A 17,866-nucleotide genomic window follows, 5' to 3' on the forward strand; every position below is an offset into this window, starting at 1 on the left:
AAGCACCGCTTCTTGAGCCCCGTTGGCGGCAGCTGGAGTTGGCGAGGCTCCTATCCGTACAAACCAGGAAATATACGCATTGAATGCACCAAAACTGTGGGCGCGGCTGCGTGTGGCACAGCCCCCGGCAAGGAATCACCCTGAACATGAAGTTTAGTTACTATTTTCCAGCATTAATTCCATATGAGCGTCGCGCAGTAAGCAATCACTCTTCGTCTGAAGTCTACCTGCTTTGAACCAGATTTAATTCCTAACTATTTGGCACGAATGCAAGCAAAGACAAGAGTACACCCACTAAGCACGACATAGTTGCAGCGCTAGGTCACTCTAGGTGCCGAAGCGTCAGAAAAGTACCCGTAGAAGTATTTGTAACGTCGAGTTCTACAACACCTAGTGGACTGTTCATCCCCGCTGCATACGAGTTTGCTGAGTATACTAATAGCTCTGTCCTTGGTCAGTTTGCATCATCACAAAGTTTCAAGACAAGTGCTTGACGCTCTGCTGCACAAAGTCCCCAAGCGACTCGTAGTCGAGGAGGCAGTCCCTCCAGCTTCCTATCTCACTCCAAACCAAATCCTGGTAGGGGTCTGTCTGGCGTTGAAACTTGTGCCTGTAACGACGGTGCAGTTCCTTCGCCACGTGCCTCAAGAAGAGAAGGTTGGTCAGAGGGTAAAAGGCGTCCCAGTTATTCCTGCCGTAAAATGAAAACAAAGAAGATCACAGGAGATTAGCGGAACAAAGTTGGCAAGAAAATTGGCGTAGCAAAGCAAAGGCTAACTTATGGTGCCGGGAAGAGACGTAGAAGAAAAATAGTTTTGATTAACTAGTCGGTAAAAACATCATTAGTTCAAAGGTGAGGGAACAGCTGGTTAGATCGAAATTTCATTAAGAGACGCTGAATAATTTACACGACTCGGATGGCGCAAAATTACAAAAGAATTTTTGCGGCATCTGTTGAGACATGACGTAAACGAAATGAGTGGTCTCACGGATTCTAGTGGACAAACGCGAGAAAGTTATAAGGTTGCTTTATCTGGATGGTCAGGAATACGTGGGCTTTAATAATTGCATCTTTATTGGTCTCGGCTACTGTTAAAATATTTGCGACCAATTTTCAAACGCTGGTATGCAGGGTCACCTAATGCACGCCTGGCGTTGCTGAACAGAGCTGCACAGGGCTTCTTGGGCCACGAGTTTTGCAAAGAAATTTCCCTCGTCTGGACGCCTGTTGAAGGCAGGCGCCGTGGTAACCAGCGCAGCGCAACTCAGCTCGCCACCCTAGGAGCGTCTAAAAGACGCCTAAAAGTGCCACGGAAGGCGCGAACCTGGGTGGAGGGTGGTGACGTAATCCCAAAGCGCCGCTGAGTCAGCCTTCTAGACGGCGAAACGAAGCAATAGCAAGACAGGCTGATGCACAAGAGACACAATGAATGGGCGGTCGCCGACCGTCACCGAGAGATCCCCGTCTCAAGACGGCCTAATGCTGCCCCAAGAAGGAAGCGTAGTGGTGTCGGCCCCGTGCCAAACTCTTGTATAACATTATTGCAAAAAAGTACATGAAACCGTCCTCGTTTAATGTGCATTAACCTTCTTTCGGCAGTCATGCCGCGCGTGGAAGGGCCGCTTTTGATTGACAGAATGTTCGGCCACACAGGAGTAACTACTGCGATGAAGTCGCAACAGTGAAGACCATGGTGAAATAACAGATTCTCCCCGCCACCTGCTCGGTGCCCAGAAACCTAATCACTGCTTCATCAGAAGAATTGATCGGAAGCTATGTGACCGTTTTTTCTGCCTCCAATCGGTGACAGAGGTTCCAAAGAGTCAAACGCACCATAAACGTCGCCGTATTAATATCAAACGGGGCGGCAAAAACAGGATTATCACCGTTTCGGGTCTTCTTTAAAACCGTCACAAGTGCCAGTGTCGGTATCGGACAAATTTTTTTCTACTCAGTTCTATTTCACCGTTGCCATCCGCAACACCGACTAGCCGATCCCGGCCGTAGAATCAATGACGTGGCAGTTCCTGAAGCCTATGAAAAAGACAAATAGAAATAGAAGTGCAATAGAATCTACTTTGCTATGAAAGCCCAGTAAAGCAACCTTTTGGAAGGCTAAGAACGTTGACAATTTTACGTAGGGTAACCCTGCCCTATCTAATCGTTTTATGTAACAGTCTTCCAAAACACTTCCAACAACTGAGGACGTTGGGAACAAAAATCAAATTGACCTGTAGGAATGAATTATCGCGTTTTAATGAGGAGGAGGCTACTTGCACTTAAAATGGGGGGGGGGGGGGGGGGTTCACAAGAAAAGACCAAGAAACCAAACCCAAGTAATGCCGCCATCGACCTTTTTAACCGGGAAAATCTCTTTGTCAAGACGGTCCATGTCCGATATTCTCGGACAAAAATGTTTAGCATTGAAAAATTGTAAGATACTGTTATAGAAGTATTGAAGGTAATAAATCTTTCTTTTAACGTGTTTCCATCGATCGCATTGAGCAGTTAAGACTTCCATGGAAAACCAATGGGGAACGCGCTTGAATACAGCAAAAATGCTAATAGCAAAAAAATATTCGAGACTACCGTCGGGTGGTGAGCAGATATGTTGACTGCTATACTGAAATCTTACATTATATAAAAAAAATTGCGTTCATAAATTATTTCCGGCTCGAGGATGCTTTTGCCTAGAGTTGTTTGGTATGTTCTGGCTGCGTACCACTGCGGATAGCATGCACCGCCATTCACTTGAGAGTTTGAATGAAGCGGTGGAAAAAGAAAAGAAACTTTACGTTTCCGTTTATAGATTTATAAAAATTAAATATGCTCTTGATGCCGAACAAACACTATCGTAGCCACAAACAACCAAAGCCCAATTTTTTACTAAGAATAAAAATTGCATGTAATTTTAAGCAGTGTCGCTTTAAAACTAACTTTCCTGTTTCAAGGGTTCACTTCTCGTACGAAGAGATGGCGTATTTGCAAGTACCTCAGAACGGTGCCAGCGTGCAAAAGAAGGTATCTGTGTACAGCCGATCATTCACTCAGTGAAGAATCGAGGACATGGAATAATTTTGTCAAATATTGCACATTGCCTTAACCCTCGCTGTGATTGCCCTCATTACTGACAAAGGGGTCCTTGAAGGGCGCACTATTATTCCTCAAGAACTTGAACCGCAAGCCAAGATTAAATGATGCCATGGTGCTAACATAGTTTTCCATAAACTGAATGGATGTCTCTTCTACAAATGAAGAGCACTAAAGTAGTAAGACGGTACCTGACTATGGCCGCCATTTTCTTGTATACGAAAAGGAGATTTTGGTCACTCGATGTCCCGTACATGTTTGCCGGTGGTGTAAACACGGACTTGCCACCTGCGAACGTAGAAAGCATTCGGAAAACAAAGAAGAGGAACTTGGAGAAGGGAAAGTTGGAAAAGAGGGGTGTAATGCAAGCGGGAAGGCTGAAACTTTTCAGGAAAGATATAGTATATTTCAGAATAACTGCCTGAGGGCCGAGATGGTGCATGATGAAATGAACAGCGGCGTAATAAGGACACTAAAAAGAAAGGGACACCACATGCGCACAATAAACAAACGGCAGTAGTGACAGTGCGCATGTGGTGTCCCTTTCTTATTAGTGTCCTTGTTGCGCCGCAGTGCATTTCATCGATATAATGTATCAGGGCTTTTTACAGCTCATGTAGCCAAAAGCTCTAGCCTTTTATTTGTCAACCAGATGCATAACTGTTCGGCAAAACCGGTCTCCCATTGCTCTGTAAAAGAAGTCCAAAGAACATCTTGGGTGTTGCAAGTCATACTAAGCGCTTTTCAGAGAAACAGACACATGACTACTGTCCGGCAAAACGAGTAGTCACGACAAAAGCTCACCGTCGGTGATGCGAGCCCAGGAGTAGCCCACCACGTACGCCTCCAGGCCCCACGTCCTGATGACGAAGCTGCGGCCACCGACGCGGAACCAGCGCGTTTCCTCGGCCGTCCTCTTGGCCAGGACGTGACCGAGGTGCAGGTCACGATGCTCAAACTGCAGCACTTCCTCGGCTGCGGCCAGCGACAGCGCCACCTGCTGCAGGATGCTCCGGAGCTGAAGCACGCTGTCCAGCTGAGGTGACAAAGCGCGAGAGAAAAGGCAGGGTGGAGACCTAAAATCACTCGCCTGTCTTTGATGCGAAATGGTACGACTATTGCATAAAATTTTTTTTCCCATCATGACCGGGAAAAAAAGTTGTTTGCTGTAAAAGTTGTATGATGCAATAACCTCATACAATTTGTCATACACAAGTCATACAGTTATCATGCAGATGTCATACAGATGTCCTTTATTTTTGCGAAATCATATATTTGTCATACGAATGCCATAAAACGTGATGCCAATAGTATGATATTTGTATGACGAAACCTGTATAAAGTTATTGTATCATACAACCTTCTTTCGCAGGGAAAGAAACAGATTATCATTCATTGAGATCGTGTTTTTTTTTAAGAACGCTATTCTCCCCATGACTTGTAAACCCCGATCAGATTAGGCCCTTAAGGACCTGGGGCGGTAATGAAAAGGGAGTACTACAGCAGCCAAACAGAGCATCGAAGCATGCCGATGGAACCAGAATGGTAAAAAAAGGCATAACCGGCGCACTCGTTGAACGCTGCATCGAAGATACGAGCACGTGGGATTCGAAGCACCTTTCGGTGGCGCCGCACCACATTTTATTTCCACGACAACGAAATTCGCTGCCTGCTAGGATGCTTCTGGCAACAAGCAAAAGTACGTAGTTACTGCGTGAGCACTTTGATGCCGCCCGCCTAGAGCGGACATGGGAGGGCTTAGAAAACGAGATCTAGGGACCACAGTTCGTTTCTGCACCGGTATGGCTTCGAGAGCACGAGGCAAAAACTCGAGTTGGTACCACGCGTTGCAGTCACTATCTGAGAGAATCAGTTAACAGTGACAAGCCAGGGTGTGGAGTTCATTGGCCAGAAATAGGTATTGTTGTAGATCCATGTCTAACATTCTCAATTTGGAAAATTGCAAGATATTGTAATGGAAATATTGAAGTTAATGCTCCATTTTTCCGATATGTGGCAAAATCTTTTTACCATCGAACGCATCAAATAGTTAAGGCTGCCATAGGAAACCAGTGCGGAACGCTTTTGACGATAGAAAAACCGTTAACAGAACAAAAAATGCAAGAATGCCATCGGGTCTCCGGTTATGTTGATCGCTATAGTGAAATCGTACATTATGCGATAAAATTACGTTCATCAATGGTTTTCCGCTCAAAGCTCACAATTGTTCCGTATGTTTTCAGTTGGTTCGTTTTTTGTAGTTCCATATAAAAAAAGGTAAGAAATTCAAGTTATAAATACTGTTTCTATTGTAACCCTAAAATCGATGCAGAACCTTCTTTTACGCTACTCTACCACTTCGGTCACTATTCCCAAATTCCCTCTTTGAGGCAATGAATAACTTTTTATTCCACCTCTATAACCTTAGCTGAACCAAATGGTATGTCTGCCTCAAATGAAAAAGCCGTCCGTCCTGCTTGTTATTTAAATTGGCATTATTTTAGAAATCAAATACATTAGGAATGGCTATAGCTCTTTGCAATGTATTTGTTTCATCTATGGTTAAAGATGATATTCAAAATCTTTTTATTGGTTCAAGCGACAAAATTTTTGTCATAGCGGCGTCAGTGGACGCATAGCGAATAATGAAGGACCTTCTATCACCCGACTTTCATTTTATGCCCACAAAGAGGAGAAATGGACTTCACACATTGCAGAAATTTGCTCCTCGTCCTTTTCCAAGCTTTGCTACTTAAGGCGGAAGCTTAAAGATGCCCCAAGTAAAGTTAAACTCCTTGCATACTCAACATTCATTAGGTCCAAATTAGAGTAAGCTTCGGTATTATGGGATCCATTCATAAAGAAAGACATATACAAGATAGAGATGGTGCAAAGGAAAGCGGTTAGGTTTATTTATAACAAATACAGGAGGTTAGACTCACCTACAGCACTAATGAAAACCAACCATATTCCATTACTTGAAGTACGCAGAAAAATTTCCCGTCTGTTGTTTATGCATAACCTTTTAACACATAAACTAAACATACCCCGCCCTGTAATTCTCAAACAATTGTCGCGCCGAACACACCATTCACGAATTCATTTGCTGGAACCCTTTTTTGCAAAGACTGACTCATTCAAGCACAGTTTTTTTCCGCGGACTGTTTCCGACTGGAACTCTCTTCCCGAGGCCATTTTCCAGTCCTCAAATTTTAGTAAAGCTCTTGAGAAGCATTTTCTCGAGTGAATGAGCGTTGTATTTTGTTATTCTACTCATTGTTTGTAACCCTATGTATTTTCTTTGTATTTGTCATTTTCAATGCCTTGTATAGCCCATCCTGCATGGGCCAATCTATTGGCCTGCAGTATTATGAAATAAATAAATGAAATAAAAATAAATATTTGTGTCCTAGCAGAAAAGGAATTAACGTATACAAAATTCCGACAACGCAGATTACGAATAATAAAACGAAAAGCTGGAATTTGTAACTACAATTCGGGTATCAAGCGCTGTTAGTAATGCATTAATCTATTTACTGCAATAGCTTACTAACTGACACGACTAAACGGTTTTCTTACGCCCGCACCCTCGTATAATATTGCGTCGAAAATTTTCGCGCCTCAAAACGTTGTTTTGAATCATAACCAAAAGATTCACTTCAAAAATAGGGTGAACCATTTATTTCTTCAACACTGCAGATTGAGGCAGGAAAAGCAAATGGGCTGAATTTCTCTCCCCAGCGGGTGTTTCCGCCTTTATAGGAACGCTTAATCCGTCTTAGTGGCAAATGCACTATTGAGTCGTGCTTCAGCAGCTTGTCTCTTCCTTTGTAAACAGATTAGGAAGGACGGTTCTGTGTCTCCTCCCACATGTTTAACCTACAATGGATGTCCCGTGCAACTTACACCGCTAAAAAAAGTCAGATTGCTGATCACGACAGCAAGCAGTCATTAGGCGATTATTTTGGCGTCAGAAAATCGAGTACCGCAGTGCTTAATGATTAAAGAAGTCGTTAGGAATGAAGAAAACTACAACATGACGTTCTTTGCATTCCCGGAAAGAAATGGAAGTTTATGCTACACTGACTCACTTCAACGCGGTCTAGCGGGACACCAGCATACGCCATGTGTATGACCAGGTAGGCGCGTTCAGGATTAACTGCGAAAGAAACAGGGCAAGGGCATCTGTAACTGTAAGGATAATGAATTTGTCATTCTCATTGGCGTGGTGCATTAATGAACGATGGCTGACGGCAAGCCATTTGGGGTGGCCAAATTACGCTTAGTCGCATATCACGGTAATTCCTGTTCTGATACCTCCTTTACTGACGCTTGTTCTTGGAAGACGTTGGGTACGAATCAAAGTGAAATCATGTAATAGAACTTGTTAGCCTTATAAAGCCTACATTGTGAAAAAACAGCGAGGGGAGACAGGACACACAAAAACAAATACGCAACACAAGCGCTGTGTGCGCTATTTTTTCACAATGAATCACTACCAACTAGCCCAAATGGCAGCCTTAATTAAAAGCATAAAAACTCTACAATAAACGCCACTACAGTCACTATTTTGCAGCGCAATTCGTTTGCGTAGACATCGAAGAGGTATTAATTGAAATAAAGCCGCCATGCTCAATATTAGCATAAAAGGATACGTACTAATGATTATGAATAGTGTTTTTGCAAGGGGGCTAAAAGAGAATGAAAAAATGTTATACAAAGCAATATAAAGCACTGCTGATTACCTTCAAGGCGCTTGGCGGGTTGGCGGTTAGAAGTAGGGTCGCTCCTGTAACCTCGAAGTTCTTCAGGGTAGGAGCCGAAGACACACGTGACGCTGCGAAGTGAGTGAAGGAAATATGTATAGGTATTCACGCAATCAGATATTTTTTTATTATTCCCAGATGGTCAAGCATGTGTCCCAAAAAGTTATGTGCACAGGTGCCCGATTTCAACTCTTCCCAGAAAGAGGCCCGGCAGTTCCTCCGATCTCACTTGAACAACATTTAAAGGGGGCTGGTCCACAGATGAATGCGATGACAAAGCAACTAAGTAGTGGCAGAATTACCCCCCGTGGCGGCTCAGGCGCAACTCAGTAACATCACGTTAGACTGGTCACGTTACTTCCCTTTAGGGTGGCACCTACGACGCCGTCATGTGATAACACCAACGCCACAAACATTGGAATTTGTTACTCACATGGCTGTCCTTGTAAAAATGCAATTTAAATACTGGCACCCACCCTTTTTCAAGCAGCAGTGTATATATTTTCTCGCAACAATATGGCGGCATACCGCAGGGCGGTCTGTAAACGCTGTCGCTGTAAGCTTTCGCAGGAAATTACGACATTTCACCACGATGCTTCCGGATCGGGGTACCGCGGCATCTCCGCGCTTTATACTGCTACAAACTTATTTCGGCTTCGTCATCATCAGCGCCACATCGATTTTCGCCCAATTTTTTTTTTCACCGTAATCAATTTCTTTTCATCAATATGATGGATTTTAACTGCACCAGGATAACGGCACCAGGCAGTAAAGGGTTCGTGCAGAAGGGCAGGTGAGTAGTTTATACTCGACACAAAAATAAGATCGGCAGTTAATACGAATAAAAATAAAACGCTACATTTTAATAATTATGCCACACTTAGCACCGCCTCAGGACAAAGGAGATGCTGCCAGTTACCTATATTAAATTGCTGAGCCCGTATAGCGTGAGGTACACCACTGAGTGCAGAAGTTTTGACACCTTGCTTACCAGGTGGTCGAAATGTCCGGAGCCCTTCACTACGGCGTCTCTCATAGCCTCAGTCGCTTTGGGACGTTTAACCCCAATAAACCAACCAACCACCCTTGCTTACCTCTTCATTTCCGCGAAGCCCGTTGTGTACCGCTCCGACGCCAATTTCAAGCCGGAAAGTTTCCTGCACGCCCGAGAAGCAGAAGAGCATGTCTGTAAAAATCAGCAGGTAGCTTTCAGGTTGAGCGTAATGCTAGGGTAGAAACGCCGGAATCAGAAGTCGGATGAAATTTAGGGGCACAGCAAAAAAATTAGGCCACACCGCGTTTATGGTTTGACTGTAGTATTCTTGTAATTACAAATCTTCAAATGCGCTCCTCTAAGAATTAGGAAACATTGAAAGGAACATAGTGGAATCATGGGAATGAAAATGGTTCCAAGTCCTCGCCTATGATTGCCCTTAGTCATCCATTCAGATTTCAGGACTCGGCATGAGTAACAAGTCAACAAATTAAGTCTTTTTCTGATAGGGTTTCTGATGGCCTGTGAAAGGTTTAGTTATACCAGGCACCCGCGAAAAGGACTGCAACAGATAGCTTCTTGGGAGGATAAAAGTATGCTCATTTCTTGGGGTTTTGTGCCTGACGATCTGCTGTTTTTTTTGTCGTGCTTCATTATGGATTGCATCAGTTCCGAAATAATGTGGAGGTCTAATGAAATGAAGCAAACGCCACTTACGATGCTATCAGCATATTGCTGAAGAGAGCATCCCAAGAGTTGATCACGGAGTCGATCTTCACCACCTTGAGGGCGCTATCGCCCTCATAGCTGTGCACGCGAAAGGTTTCCGAATGCTTTCCTTGGGCGACCTTGGTGAAGCGATCCGCTTTCCTTTGAACACAAAAAGAAGAAAACAACAATTAAAAGGGACGCATAAGCTCCGCCTTAAGGGTATGACGCGATAACGTTAATGAGTTAATGCCCACATGTGCAAAATTGGTCGTTCTTTAATTTACATTCATAGATCCCTGGGAGTCCTCATGCCACTCCTGACGCAGTGTCGCAGCGGTTAAATGATGCGCCGTTGTTCTGCAATGGCAGGTGCTGCCAACGGGGGGCATTACGCGAACCACGTTGCTCTTCCCAGCATCCTCTCGCGACCAGTCATTAAATAAACTGCCACCTGTCACGGGTGGCAGGTTGTTCAAAATCCGGTGGACAGGTTGTGATGATGCCACGTGACCTCGCTGGCCCACCTACTTCCTGGGTTGCTTCTATACCGATTTTTCGGTCACGGTCAACGACGCCGACGACGACGCCGAATTTTCTGCGACACGAGCTATCGCGTTAAAATACACAGAATTGTACAACGTTCAGCGCTCTCAATAAATGCGTCACTCGTCCCTAAAGCTACTTCGTTGTACTTGGTGGGCTGCCTGCTTGTTATTTCCGCTTTAGCTTGTGCGCCAACCTTGAGTTCACTCCCGGTTACTAAGTGAGCAAATAGAAGAAGTATGAAGTTTCTGCTTAGATCATGGCTAGCACATCATTCGACAAGGCCTCCAATACACAAAAGGGGGGTCATAGTCCCATTTTCCAGGCATTTCCTCCTAAATTAAGCCGAGCACCAGGTAAGGCATAAAGATTGTACTCAATGTATCACCAGTGGGTACTCGGCGGCACTCAGGATGGAACCCCGCATCTCCCGGATGCGAGGTGGATGCTCAACACCACCAGGCCATGAAGGCTTCTCATGTTCACTGTAGAGAGTGAGACCTCCAAGAGAACACAGAATAAGCTTCCTTCCTGCCCCTCTCTCCTGCCCTCCCCAGCTCGCTAGCTCGTCTGACCGTTTCGGCTCTGGTTGTCGCATTCTGGTGACGCCGGATTCAGCCGCGTCGCGGAGAGAATAAAAAGGGCCGCACCGCGATGCAGCCCGAGTAACGTTAAGGCGGGTTCACGGTGGTTCACGCCGGAGCATGACACAACGCGGATGACCGATGAATGAGGCAACCGCACTGCTCCGATTTTAAAGGGGTTGGTTTGACACGCTGTGAAAATACAGGAGGCGTTGACTGATACAGCAGGAAAACAGTGTCACGAATGACGACTGCAGATCGTGGATAAGTTATAAATACTCTGTACTTGTCAACGAACTCTTTAATGGGCAATGCTTGGTTCTTATCCCCAAAGTACAAGAACTCAGCAGCGCTTGCAATGACTTACGTGTGGCAGAAATTTCTAGACAACAGGCCGCATGACCAAGATTGCGACCAACCGCCGCGGTGGCTCAGCGGTTACGGCGCTCAGCTGCTGACCCGAAAGACGCGGGTTCGATCCTGGCCGCGGCGGCTGCATTTCTTGAAGGCGAAATTCTAGAGGCCCGTGTGCTGTGCGATGTCAGTGCACGTTAAACCCCAGGTGGTCGAAATTTCCGGAGCCCTTCACTACGGCGTCTCTCATAGCCTTAGTCGCTTTGGGACGTTAAACCCCAACAAACCAAACCAAACCAAGATTGCGACCATGATTCTTGGCGTGCGACGTTATGTAGGGCAATATTTATACGCAAGAAAACTCGAGGTACTTGACGAAAAGAAAAATGATAAGTCTGCGATAAGAATGCGAGCGGAATGATAAGAATGCGAGCGGAACTGCGGTTTGACGTATTTTCGTTATTTGCTGCAGTAAAGAGTAATAAATCGTCGCTCCGGTAACGTACATGTGGTCGAAGAGCTGGGCGAACGTGGTTGGCAGCCGTTGGTGGCAGGCAGTGAGCAGGTCGCCGAACGCTGTCCCTCCACCTGGTGGCGAGTACGTGGGCGAGAAGACGCTGGCGCCATCTACCGGCACGTGTCGGAGTAGCTGTGCGAGGTGGCTACTCTGCGCACGAAACGCACGCCGGGTCAACAGAGTTGGCTCTGGAACATTGGAACTGGTGGAACATGCACCCATGAGGTCGCGTTTTTGAAGTACAGTACATATCCTTGCAGTTCACTTTCTCCCGTGACCTGGGAATAAATTCACAACTAAGTAAGGCCAGTGAATGATAACTATTACACTGATTCCATATTCAATTATGTCTTGCTCTTCAGAGCGGACTCAAGCGACGCCTCGCCCCCTGCAATGGTTTGTCTTGAGCCAATGACGAATGTAGAACGAGAGGAGTAGCATGCGATGAGCCAGTCACAAGGAGAGAAGAAAAAGAACTTAAAGAATGAAATCAAAAGGGGAGTTTTATGTAGCTATGGCCCCTTTTGAGTGGGGCACTACCCCACGAAGACTTTGTATCAGCATTAAAAAAAAACGTATACGGAATTTCTTCAATTTAAAGGCACGTCTTTCTGGCCTTCTAGTAAGCGAGCTTGTTAACTGCCCACACCGAAATCGTTTTGCAGTTGCTGGTACATGAATTCTTTCTACTGACCAAATAACAAAAATTAATTTAGTACGACCGCGATCCCCTCTTAGTGAATAACTGTTCTCGCTGTCCTTTAATGTCATTAAACAAATGACCCGAAAAAAAAAACAAAGTGTAAGTCGCATAACGTTGCGCAAATAATAAAACTCCCCAAGAAGGACAAGTATTAACTCGCGAACAAAAGTCATCTGAACGCTGCTGCCCAGAGACGACCGAGGTCTTCATTCTGGAACAGGACAGAACTTGTTCTCGTAGGCTGCGCTCTTTACAACGGTTCGCGTTCAACGTGTTCAGCGCCTAGGCTGAGATAAATAACGTGGATCGTACCTAGTGTTTCATCATGAATCGAACACTTTGAAATGTACCAAAAACAAAACACGGAGACCTAAAGAAAGCGAACTCGGAAATAATAGGGAAATGTGGCGTCTAAAAAAAATTGTGGTGGTGCGGCTGCAAGGTCTACGTTCACGATTAATTACTCAGTAGAGAAACTCATCCCGCTATAGAAAGAGGGATGCTCACAGTTAAAAAATGGCTGGGGTTCAACGTTGCTTGAACTTAGTTATACGAGCGAACGCTCTGTTATGCATGGGTCTGCACTGTCTCAAATGAAATGTACAGGTCAAATATCAAGGTCAAAAGTCAACATCAGGTACCCCATGGTCATAATCATAATATCACGTGGTCATACTATCATAGGTTCGGTAATACCACCACGCAGTTAAGCTAGGTTTGACCTTGTGAGGCATTGAAAGTCATTGTCTCATCCACATCGAAATCAGATTTTGTACCCCAAGGAGCAGAGCTCTCTCGCTCTAAAATCCTTTTTCACACTCACCGACGCTGTGGATACAGATGGCGCACCCGGAGTGCAACTCCTTTCTGCAGCCGAGGTATCTTCAGACTCCGATATTTTGCCGCCTGGAGTAAGAATCACACGGTCATACAAGGAGCTAAGGCAGTGGTTACGTTGATCGGACCCAGACAGTGGAATAACCATCCAGTGCTGTCCTTTAGGGTGCCCCTCGTCTGTTTTTCTATGCCCAACCAACATCCATATCAGCGCATACATCTCACGAGCCCGGCGAACCTCCAGTTCGTCTTATATTAGGCCAATAGCACGAACCACTACTTCGCTATCCTGGTAGAATGCTCCCTTATCAATTTTTCTTGCGTTGGCGCTGCACAACTAAGCACAGCTCGTGGAATTTGTCTTGCAGCAAAACATACAACAGTGCCTGGTACTTACAATGTAGGCCTAGCAAGAGTTGCCTGTAGTTGTGACGTGCGTTTTATGCACCGCAAGGTTGTTTCAGGAATGTTTTAGTTTCCTCACTTAAATGCACATATGGTATTGATTCTCAGTTTAACAACACCGACTTAAAGAAAGCTCCTTTTATTGCTGCTGCAGAGACTGTCACGGCGTTCAGAGGTCGGAGAAAACAAACGAGGCGGCGCAGAAGACAGCACTGGGGCAGACACTGGCGCCCTTCCTTTGCAGTGCAGTGTCACTTGTTTTTGAGGTTCTCGAAACGACACCCATGAACTAAGCCCAGGAACACTGTCACAAATTTCCCCCATAAACCTAGGTGCATTCTAAACGTAGCAGCGAACTGCTGCTTAAACTTACCTGCGAGAAATCCGGCGTCTCCAGCGTCCGCGTAGAGCCATCGAGCGTAGGCTGCAGTCGATGTTTTGTGCTTCTTCACCTCGACCGGCTCTAAGGAATGTAAGCGAACGCCGTTTTCACAACCTTTCGCTTTAGGTATGTCGATTCGGGGTACGTCGGCACTGTTGTCTTCCACGGCAACAGCCTGCCAAGGTCGTCTCCACCGTGGTGCGGCGCATGTGGTTAGGCATAGAGCGGTCACAACTGCTATCAGGATGCTTAACTTGGTCGAAGATTGAACCTGAAAAAGAAGAGAAATAGTTGCCACTTTTAATGCGTGATCTGTTAGAGGGGAACTGGAAGGGTCATCGTGTAGGTCAACTAAGAACTGCGTCATAGATAAAGAACCTGAAACGTAGCACGCATAAAAATGGACGTGTACACTTTTGGTTCCAATATAAAGGGCGCTTTTCATTAAACGAGCTTTTCCCAACCTTTGTTGCGAAGGTGGAAAGCTCTGATTTATATTAGTCACGTTTCTCCATTCTGGCTCAGTGTTATTCGGAATTGTGAATTAGCATCTCACTACGACCAAACTGACAAAAGAGGCTACGCTTCCAGATTATCTGCTATATGAAGAATCTGCCCCTAACTATCCGAAGTGAAATGAAGGAATTGCTTCTCTCCACACACTCACATCTTCTGCAACGTTTTTCTTCTGGACTGCAGCCGGAAAGGATGTTTGGGCCACCTCTGCAGAACTCTGCTCTTGTAGGTTGGGGTAGCTAATGTTCAGGCCACCGGCATTGTCACCTTCACCAGCCCGCGGGACAATGCACACACAGGAGCTGATCCAAGCGGCAGCGACCGTGACGGTGAGTATCATGACAGGTATGTCGGCGCGTCACGGCCGCGGAATACGAAGACGCGACCAAGAAGAGAGCGTGCAAAGAAGAGACGCCGCTCAAAAATAGCCACCGTTTCTTCTTTTTCTTCTTCTTCCATGTTTGATGCTGCTCGATTCTTCTGGCTGATGCTGATCTCATGAACTTGTTGAGGACTGTTATTTGCTGGTAGGCTCGCATTATGCATATATGTATAAAAACAATTGGAAGGGTGTCGATGTGGTTAAACTGGAACAGACGTGCGAAAGCATGTGTTTAGCCTGGTTGGCTCGTATTTCTACTCTGCTGGGTCGTCGGCAGGTCTGGCGACGATAGTACACTCAGGATGAGCTCTGATCGAGATTAAGCTCATCTGATCTGTTCACTCCACTGATGGGATTTGATGAAGACGACGACTTGCAATGCCCAGCGCGAGAGCTGTCCCATCATTGACCTCCTTCCAACACTGAACAAATCCGAAGCTGTGGCATGGCGTCAACTTCAGACTCACACGTATCCTAACTAGTATCGAAACGCTTGTTCGATGAAAGTTTTTTTTTCCTCCTCCTCCACAAGCACTGCACAACGTGTCTACCTCATGGTACTTCACTCGATACATCTTAGTCCCAAGTACGCAGCCGCCGCGGTGGCTCAGTGGTTATGGTGCTCGGCTGCTGACCCGAAAGACGCGGGTTCGATCCCGGCCGCGGCGGATGAATTTCTTTGGAGGAGAAATTCTAGAGGCTTGTATACTGTGCGATGTCAGTGCACGTTAAAGAACCCCAGGTGGTCGAAATGTCTGGAGCCCTCCACTACGGCGTCTCTCATAGCCTTAGTCGCTTTGGGACGTTAAACCCCAATAAACCTACCGAACCAACCAGCACGCCCTGACTTCAAACAACGGAGCTTCCCCTAAAATTATCATAGATATTTTCCTTGGTAGTTTCCTGCTTGAATTTTCTGTATGTTCCCCGTGCTGATTTAGTCTGCATCCTTGTTTTTCACACAGACCCCTATCAGTTTCTTTAACCTGTTTCTTAACCAATAATCCCTGATTTGCCCCCTACTACTGTCCAGATAATTGCTTGACATTCTAGTCAAAAAATGTTCTTCTAGTTTCTCACATATCTCGGTGGACACCCGAACCGCGCCATAAGGGAAGGGATAAAGGAGGGAGTGAAAGAAATAAGAGGTGCCGTAGTGGAGCTCTCCGAACTAATTTCGACTACCTGGGGATCTTTCACGTGCACTGACATCGCACAGCACATGGGCGCCTTCTTGCGTTTCACCGCAACGGTCGAGTTTGAACCCGGGTACTCCGGCTCCGCCTTAACCAGTGAGCCACCGCGACGGGCTTCCTCCATTTTGTGCGGACATTTCTCATGTACAAGTAACTGAAAACTCTCCTAGCCCACTGCTTTTCCTTCATTTCTGTCAATCGCTCCTCACATTCTTTTTTGCTGCAAGCTTATCTGCTCTCGAATGATGCCCATCCCATGTCACCTTGTACCTCATGATTTGGTGTATCGCCATGTGCTCCCAAAGCAAGCCTACCTAGCCCACGCTGCTTAATTTCCAACTTTGCTTGAACCTCTGATCTCATGCACAGAACGGCATTGCCGAAAGTCAGACTAGGAACGATTACCCCTTTCTAAATCCCTACTACCACTTCGTACCTCTGTAATTCTACAGCCTCCTATTTTTTTTATGACAGCTGCATTACTGCTACCTAAATTTCGTCATTACATAATTTTAATGCGCCGTTAGATACTCAGCACCATAGTTTGTCCACAACGCAAGATACTTGTACCTTTCCACTATAAAAAAAAGTCGGATACAAGTTAAGTCTGCAGTGAAGCTCCGCCCACATTCAGCCTCCGCGCACAGAATTCCTCCGCGACGAAAAAGTAGTGCACTGCTTAAACGTTTCTTGTTACGTAAACAAGAAGCTTAGCACAAGAAAAGAATTATGAGCTCTACAATTTTGATATGTGGATTGTTTGATATAGTAAGACATTAAAAAGCTGATTTCGTTTACAGTTGCGATTGCCCAGCGGAGTAATACAGGACGCCGCGGACCACGGCCCAGTGTTAGCAACTGCTGTTTTTTTTTAGTTGTATCCTACTATACCTCCAGCGTGACCTCCTGTATCATGTGCCCGCTACCCTCATTATCATTAAAAATCTTGACTGCCGATTTTTCATCACTAAACTTCAAACCTGACTCCATATCCCTCTGTACCACAATGTCCATCAACCTCAGCAAGCCTTCCTTGTTGTCGGCCATTTGTACTATATCATCCGTGTACACTAGTCCCGGTTAAAAGTACTGCTCAATCCATTCCCCTCGAACGAAAAAGAAAGGTTGACGCGAAGTCCGTTCACCTCTAGTTTGGTCTCTAATCATTGTAGGTACAACACGAACAACAAAGGGGACCCTTGCCTAAACCCAGGGTATGCGAAGAAGCCGTGCCGCATCTGTGTAGTCTCTGTTCCGCAAAGATTTGGAACATTTGACGTCAGCGGGAGCGCCGGGCCACCAGTCGCGCACCTCTTTTCCTTGTGCCGCCTGTGCCGTCAACGGACTGCTTTCGTTAGGCAGATGGTTACGGGGAAAAAGAATTCACCTCACATTAGGGATTAGCTTAGTTGATTCATTTACACTAGCGCACAGATTGGCAGGGGCCTGAATGTGCCACAGAAACTGTGCTGCAGCCTCTCCGCACCAGGATATAACGCGTGTTGCGTAAATCAGAGAAAATCGAAAAAAAAATTATCTCGGCTTAACCGCGCGTTTGTTTGGGCTCAAATTTCGCACAGAGGTTGCATTTGGTGGTCAGTTTTGTTTTATACTACATTTAGGTGGGGTACTTGGCTGATTCAGTCAGAATTTTTTGGAAATCCCCATCGTATGTGGCGACGACGATCCAAAACTGAAAGACATCGCAGCAATGGTACCCGTAGCGTCATCTCGCACCCACCGGAGAAACCCAGCTGTGCTAAGTGGAGAGCTCGTTTCTCCGACGGCTGCGAGATGGCGCCACGCGTACCATTGCTGCGAAGTCTTTCGATTTTGGTTCTCCGTCGCCACAGACGATGGCGATTTCCAAATAATTCTGCCCGAA

At 45.8% G+C, this 17,866-nt stretch overlaps 1 protein-coding gene across 1 annotated transcript; it reads right to left on the bottom strand.

Annotated features, from left to right (window-relative positions):
• Positions 1 to 477: 477 nt before the first annotated feature.
• Positions 478 to 17,028, bottom strand: LOC149336042 (serine/threonine-protein kinase haspin-like). Its single transcript, XM_089554071.1, has 11 exons — positions 16,962 to 17,028; positions 13,879 to 13,968; positions 13,087 to 13,169; positions 11,550 to 11,710; positions 9,569 to 9,721; positions 8,952 to 9,014; positions 7,837 to 7,928; positions 7,183 to 7,250; positions 3,896 to 4,127; positions 3,283 to 3,379; positions 478 to 691 (listed from the first exon to the last, which is right to left on the bottom strand). Exons 1-11 carry the CDS (start codon positions 17,026 to 17,028, stop codon positions 478 to 480), a joined length of 1,320 nt encoding a protein of 439 aa, XP_089410197.1.
• Between the last annotated feature and the right edge of the window lie 838 nt (positions 17,029 to 17,866).

The sequence above is a fragment of the Amblyomma mixtum genome, chromosome 7 (assembly GCF_055824585.1).
Source record: "Amblyomma mixtum isolate Tamu chromosome 7, ASM5582458v1, whole genome shotgun sequence".
Classification (NCBI taxonomy): domain Eukaryota; kingdom Metazoa; phylum Arthropoda; class Arachnida; order Ixodida; family Ixodidae; genus Amblyomma; species Amblyomma mixtum.

Coding starts and splice junctions, on each gene's coding strand:
- LOC149336042 (XM_089554071.1), bottom strand. CDS start 17,028: ATGGCCGACAACAAGGAAGGCTTGCTGAGGTTGATGGACATTGTGGTA. Junction 13,969..16,961: donor ACAGAGGGATATGGAGTCAG/GTTTGAAGTTTA, acceptor TACATTCCTTAG/AGCCGGTCGAGGTGAAGAAG. Junction 9,722..11,549: donor GCCCAGCTCTTCGACCACAT/GTACGTTACCGG, acceptor TTGTGTTCAAAG/GAAAGCGGATCGCTTCACCA.